This window comes from Phodopus roborovskii, unplaced genomic scaffold (genome assembly GCF_943737965.1).
Source record: "Phodopus roborovskii unplaced genomic scaffold, PHOROB, whole genome shotgun sequence".
Classification (NCBI taxonomy): Eukaryota; Metazoa; Chordata; class Mammalia; order Rodentia; family Cricetidae; genus Phodopus; species Phodopus roborovskii.
In genome coordinates, this window is record NW_026126416.1 from 11,746,104 (window position 1) to 11,752,970 (window position 6,867).

The following is a 6,867-nucleotide window of genomic DNA, read 5'->3' on the forward strand; positions in this document are numbered from 1 at the left end:
TTATTAAAGGACAAATGAAGTTGGGCTGGGTGGCTCAGATCTGTAACCTTAGCTACTCAGTAGACTGAATCAAGAGGCCTGCCTGAGCTACAAGGGCTGCCTGAAAAAACTTAGCCTCTATTTCAAAAGAAAAGGTAAAGATACTCTGAGTAGGAGAGTACTTATCTATCATGTATGAAAGTAGCAAGTCCAATTCCCAATCACAAAAACAAACAGAAAGCCTCTGGACCAGGCTGCTTATGGTAAGACCAAGGCTGAAGAAGCTACATTACTGCTTCTTCTGACTTGATAACAATGAAAACTTATAATGACTCAAAAAGGGATCAGTATGTGTCAATCAACTGTGGGATATATCATGGTATTTACTTGCAGTGACTAAAATACTGAAGTATGCAAATGACTTTCCTTTGAATCTATCATTTTCAAAAAATGAATTCACTAACTTAAATGTTAAGGTAGTCTGAGAGGAAACAGAAGGATAGATATCAACAGGTATGACCAGACTTAATCTTCCTATACCAGAGAGAGCCAGCAAGATGGAAGGCACCTAAGACTAGCAAACACTTAAAAAAAAAAAAAAAAAAAAAAAAAAAAAAAATGGCCTATACTAGTGTTTTGCCAACTACCATGACTACACTGCACAATCCAACAGCCCGGAGAGCCTGACATGAAGGTCAAGGTAAGGCTACAGGTTCTATGCTTTTTGCAAGCACAAATGGAATGATGACCAGCTTTGAGGAGTGGGGTCTTAGACTAAATTTGCTATATGGCTAAATTCATCACTGATGAAATGGCTAAATATTTCTGCTAATGACCTGTACAGTTACCTAGGGTATAAACGTCTACAAGTTGCAATTTCCACTCAACATTTCCAGAGCTCAAAGAGTCAACATTTCTCTGATGACATCAAAACACAATTATCCTACAAGGTTCTCCTTCCTATCCTAACAATTTGATCCATTTTAAAGTAGTGTGTATCAGAGGCAAGAATTTCTTAAAACTGAAAGCAATTCTCTTTCCCTTCCTTCCACTAGGAAAGAATTACACCAGGGAAAGAGGAAAGCAGGCTCCCCTCAAAACCCTAGGCTTTGCCTGGCCAGTGTGGATCATTCTACTGCAGCAGGTGCCAGACAGCTTTGCTAACCTTCCACAAGACAGGCTAACAGACAAGACAGGCTAAGGTTAAAATTCTACCACTCAGAGGATTTCATTTCTCTGAGGTCTTCAACCCTGTCCCTGACCTCAGCAGATCTCAGATACCTGACTTGTTTGCTGACCGTTGTAACACATTCACCTAAGAAAGTCAACAACAGCTCTTAATAGGAATAATGCAGTGTTCAGGGACACTTGGCACTATCTAGAGACACTGCTAGCAGAGATGCTTTTAGCTTCTAGTGAGTAGAGGCCAGGGACTGCTAAACACCCTAGTGAATAGTAAAAAAAAAAAAAAAACCAAAGTGCATTACAAAGAAACTGCTCCAAATACCCATAAAAATAAAATACAATTATCTCTTAAAGATAGCAAAGAGCAAGATTTACTTTTATTCTAAAAGACTCATGATGGAAGAAGCCCTCAGGACAAGAGGTCTACTTTACTGAAGTCCTTTTGTTCTGAGTTAGAAATTGAAGCAAACCCTGCTGACTGCTGATCTAACCTAAAAACACTTAAACACAAGCAAGGCAGCTCAGAGCACCTTATTTATCCTGTCAAGATGTTGGAAAACTGGCAACTCCTGCGAACCTTCCTCAAGGCAGAAAATGGACCTCTAAAATACCTTCAGTATAGAATCAGACCAACAGACATTTTATATTCATTTTTAAAAAATGAGTTGTCAAGGTGAGGCTAGTGCCAAACACAGCAAACATTTCCTCCTTTCTTGAATCCAGTTAACAAGGCACACGCCAACCTGCCATTTCAATTCAGCCAAATTGCCTAAATAAGTTTTGTGCTCCAGGCAAATGAGATCTAAATTATGTAAATACTTCATATTAAGTTTTCAGGAAACTTCACCTTACTGACACTCAGGAAACAGTTTGACACAGAGGTTCCCAACTGAGGCTGACAGCTAACACTGAAGGGCTGGATGGGGTACAGTCACACCCATTCCCGTGGGTGTGCACTGCCTGCACTGCTATGACAGAGGAGCATCTGGCTAGTGAGGTCTGCTGTCGTACTGCCTGACCCTACTGGAATATATGTTCCCTCCTAGTACATAAAAAGCACGATAATCCTAGATGTTATTAGTTTCCAAGTGCTGATATTACCACTGGCTACAAGAATACACTTTAAACGAACAAGATTGGCCTCATGCTCATTCCTTCTCCATGATAATGGAGAAGCTAGACTAAGCAGTTTTAAGGCCAAATCCAGATCATGACCCGTTTTTGTACAGCTTGAGAGTTCACAATTATTTTAACAAAATTTCAAAACGTTCAAAACGCTTAACGAGAACAGTTAAGTATCAAAAACTTTATGTAGTCAGCAAAGCTTCAAACATGTATCTAGTCCTTTAGAATTTCTGCTGATCTCTGAATTAAACCAATGATTCAACTTGCTCATATTTTAGTGGTGGTGGAAGAGAATAGAGATGCAGCATCTGCTAGTAGGGAACACAAATGAGGAGTGTCAGATCCTCTAAGCCACAGGCCTTAGCTCTTCAAGATCACTTTCCATGAATTTCCAATTTCAGAAGAAAGGCAGTATGAGTCTATACTCAGGGTACAGTGTATGCACTCATACTTAAGACTTTTCTAATCCACCATCACCCAGTCTTACACCTAGCAGCCTCCTAATTGAGTTCTATACATGCTCTCTGGACCTCCCCATCCCACTTGTTCTTTGAGAGAGAGTCCCATGTAGCCTGGGATATCCTTGAAATTTTGACCCTCCTGCTTCCACTCCCTAGTGCTAAGAAACCATGCTACCTTAATGTCTAATGTTTTAATGTCTAACCTTGTCTGTGTTGCCCTCCTAGTTTTCAGTGACGCACACCATAATATATTTTGCTCATTTTAACTAGAGTAAGTTTATAATTAATTCAGCTCTAGTAGTGTATTTTTATAATACCTACATAAGCCTTCTGTGGTAGTGCATATCTATCATCCCAGCACTTGGGAATAGAGTCAGGAGAATTAAGCATTGGCTATATAACAAGTTTAAGGCTAGTCTAGGTTACCAGAGGCTGTCTTAAAACAAACAAAACACTTATATAAGACAAGACCAAATTTCTCTAAACAAACAAAACAGAAAACAATAGCCTAGCATTAAGTCCATACTTAGAACCTACTGTACCACTCAATAATAGTGATTAAATCAGAAATAATAGGATTAGCTTACCATTGGTTTACCATAAAATGGAAATCCTTGTAGCTGTCTCAAAGCATTTGTGGATGAGCCCAGTTCCTTAAATATGACAAAAGCCTGCCCCCTCATCTTCATGGTCTTTAAAGCCACAATGTCCACCACATGTCCAAACTGAGAAAACAGGGCATACAGGGATCTCTTTAATTCTGTGCAAATAAGAAGGAAAACAATTTGTGAGTGAAACAATAACTAAGTTCTTCATAAAATAACAATACAATGGCTACCTCTATCATTCATTTATAGTAAATTGAAAAAGAAACATATCACACTATTCTCATTAGCCACCTAATTTAAATAGTTACTTGAAACTACTTATGAGTTAAAACAATTCAAAGTACTTTAAACCCTGCATATTCTTATATTTAAAAATCTTAGAGTTGTGTAAAAATGAGATAAACCACTGCACAACACTATGAAAGATAACCAAATCAGACATTAAGACACAGTCTCAGGACAGGTGAGTAAACACATTTTAGTTGTGAACAAGTGGTTTTGTTTTGTTGTTGTTGCTGTTGTTGTTTTACAAGGTAGGGTTTCTCTGTATTGCTCTGGAGCCTGTCCTGGAACTCACTCTGTAGACCAGGCTGGCATTGGCCTGCCTCTGCCTCTCGAGTGCTGGGATTAAAGGCATATACCAACAATGCCCAGCTGTGAACAGTATTTTTAAAAGAACATACCTTCTTTTTTAATTCTGTCATTCATATTGTTGATATAAATTGTGTGATTTGGTCTGATATCCATGTTTGGGTAAAACCCTTCAAATAGCCTAAAAGAAATAAGTAATCTGTTATTAGCAAGGGGGGGCTAAATCATACAGGTATAATGGCATAACCAAAGATAAGAATCATTAGCTGTTAAACTGTTTTTCTACCCCCAAAGTCAGAAAGTGTCAGTTAGCAGTAGATAATAATTCTTCCCTAGTCCCTACTGGAGCTTTTTAGACAAATGGAAAATAGTTCTCAAGATCAAAACTTAATGGAACACTAATACACACATAAGAAGATTTAGAAACTTTTTATTCAAGGTACTACTATTTCTTACCTCCCCCCATTAATGATCTACATACTTTTTAAAAATAAACATTTTTAAAGTATATTTACTAATGTCACACAGTGTATTTTGATCATATCACCAGAAAATGTTTCCAGTGATTTAAACATTTACAGTAAGAAACTAAAAAACATGAAAAAGAAATCATTGTAATAGAAAAATAAAATTTGCAACGCAGTTCAAAGTGCATTCACAAATTTTTAAACGTTTTGCGTGTGTGTGTGTGTGTGTGTGTGTGTGAGAGAGAGAGAGAGAGAGAGAGAGAGAGAGAGAGGGAGAGAGAGCCACCATGAAGGCTGAGAGAGGGGGGGAGAGAGCCACCATGAAGGCTGGGATCAGAGAGAGAGAGAGAGAGAGAGAGAGAGAGAGAGAGAGAGAGTCACCATGAACGCTGGGATCAGAGAGAGTGTGTCACCATGAATGCTGGGATCAGAGAACAACCCTTCAAGGCCAGGTTCTCTCCTTCCACGACATGGGTCTCAGGGGCCCAACTCAAAGTGCTCAAGGCGGACAAAAAGCACCTTTACCTACTGAGCCATCTCGACAGCTCTCAAATGTATTTCTTAATTTATATAAGTCACCTCCAAGGCTGACCCTCTGACAGATTTGAAAGAAAGGATACTCTCAGCAAACGATATAAAATGATAATTAAGAACTCAGATTCTGGCACCACTGAGATCCAGATTTAAATTCTGTCTATGCTTTTACAATCTGCTTCGCTGAGGGGCAAGTTCAGCTACAAATCAGGGATAGTAACAGCACCTACAAAATGGAGCCCAGAAGACTAAAGGAGACAGCCATCTAACGGTCTGTATCAGCAGACACCCTACGACAGGCTAAAGCGTCTTAATGCCACACAACATGCTGTGCTGAACATCTGGGGACAGATGACTTACAAGGGACTCAGGTCACAGTTACTAGGTGACGTTTATCAAAGGCGTGCTTCCCTAAATGGGAACCTGGAGAAGGACTGGGGTCGCAAGGCCACCTGACAAGCCCCCGCCCCCTTCTTCCAAAAGGCTGCTGGGGGCTCAGAGGGTTCAGCGAGCAGTAAATGCCCCCAAACAAACAACTAGGGCTAGTTCCTACGCAGCAGCTTCAGTCTCTTCACACACCGGTCAATCTGCCCAACACGCCGGGCTCACGGCTTAGTTAAAACCACAATCACCCGCTGCGAACAGGACGCGAGGCCGGGCCTCAGCCCGCCAGCCCGTGGGTCGCCGCCCCTCCCTTCCTCCCCTAAAGCGCACCCTCGGCCGAGCCGGGGACCCCGCAGCGGGCGACACCTTCGCCCCGGCCGGCTCGGTGGCGATAAGAGCGTCCGGCCAAACCCGAAAGCACCCACAGCTAGGAAGACTCAGACTGACCCACCTGAAGCCTGCTCCGTCCCGCTTGAAGCCCAAACCGGAAGAGCGTCCTGGCGCCGGAAGAGCGAGGCCACACTCCTCAATCGAACGCAGATAAGTCGATTGGCGGAGCACCGAGTCAATCGATGCCTCCTGGCCTCTGCCGCCTGCGTCAGCATGTTTCTGCGCATGCGCATCGCTGAATGCTGGAAAAGGGGTGGTTGCTGTGGGAAGGGGGGGAGGTATCAAATTAGGATCCAGGGGCCAAGCTGTGAAGGAGAAAAGCAAAGGGAAGGGAATGGTCTTCCCTTACCGCGATTTTGAAGCTCCCCAACTTGATGATGTGACGCAGGTCTATAGGAGCAGTCCTTCAGCCTGTCTCCTGGACAAGTGGGCAAACCTTCCAATGGGTTCTAGCCAACTTTGCTTACTACCACCTTTAGACTGGCCTTTGTCACTCCCTGAATTCAATCTCGGGTTTCTGGTTCCTGGGAGCATGGAAAAACTCTCCAGCACTCTGCAGATTACATGTTAGATGCAGCCCTGTCTTCGACCCCAGGGTAAAGAGAATTAGTGTTTTTGCTGGTTCTTTCACCATGTGTCAGGAATATACAATCAACCTAAAGGTCACATGCCTAAACTCAGAATCCATTAACATCCTCCTACCCTTCCACTGTCTCCTTTCCTCACAAAATGCCTGGATTTTTCTATGCTAAAAATTGGAGGTAGGGGCAAAATTGGTTGATTTCATCATTTTGAGGCTTCTGGGTTTTTGTTTGTATTTTTTTTTTTAAATCATCTGAAGTTGTGGCATGGAAATAGTGTCTTGAGGGTAATTACTTTGTCGGTTTTGTTCACTGAAGTAATTGGAAGAATGACTGATAATAAATATGCATTGGATGAATGGCTGAAGTTTTGGGAAAATTAGGCCACAATAAAACAAGTGTGGTATCTAGTGAAGATCCTAGGAGTATAGGAAATAATGATAAATAACCATAGGAAAGTGTTCTTTAAGTATATAAACATAGAAACCAGTCTGTTTTCTAAAAAGACCATTGACTATATTCTTAACAAAAGAACATCAAGTAAATATAAAAATTTCTAAGG

At 41.4% G+C, this 6,867-nt stretch overlaps 1 protein-coding gene across 2 annotated transcripts in view; it reads right to left on the reverse strand.

The window, feature by feature from the left end:
- Positions 1-5,826, reverse strand: part of Snrpb2 (small nuclear ribonucleoprotein polypeptide B2) — a 424,915-nt gene extending 419,089 nt beyond the window's left edge. For both annotated transcript variants that reach the window (XM_051183270.1, XM_051183269.1), the window contains exons 1-3: positions 5,786-5,826; positions 4,042-4,130; positions 3,338-3,510 (exon numbers count right to left, since the gene is read on the reverse strand). In XM_051183270.1, coding sequence (XP_051039227.1) covers positions 3,338-3,510; positions 4,042-4,105 — 237 coding nt within the window. In that variant the 5' untranslated portion in view covers positions 4,106-4,130; positions 5,786-5,826. The remainder of the gene's footprint in view (positions 1-3,337; positions 3,511-4,041; positions 4,131-5,785) is intronic.
- Between the last annotated feature and the right edge of the window lie 1,041 nt (positions 5,827-6,867).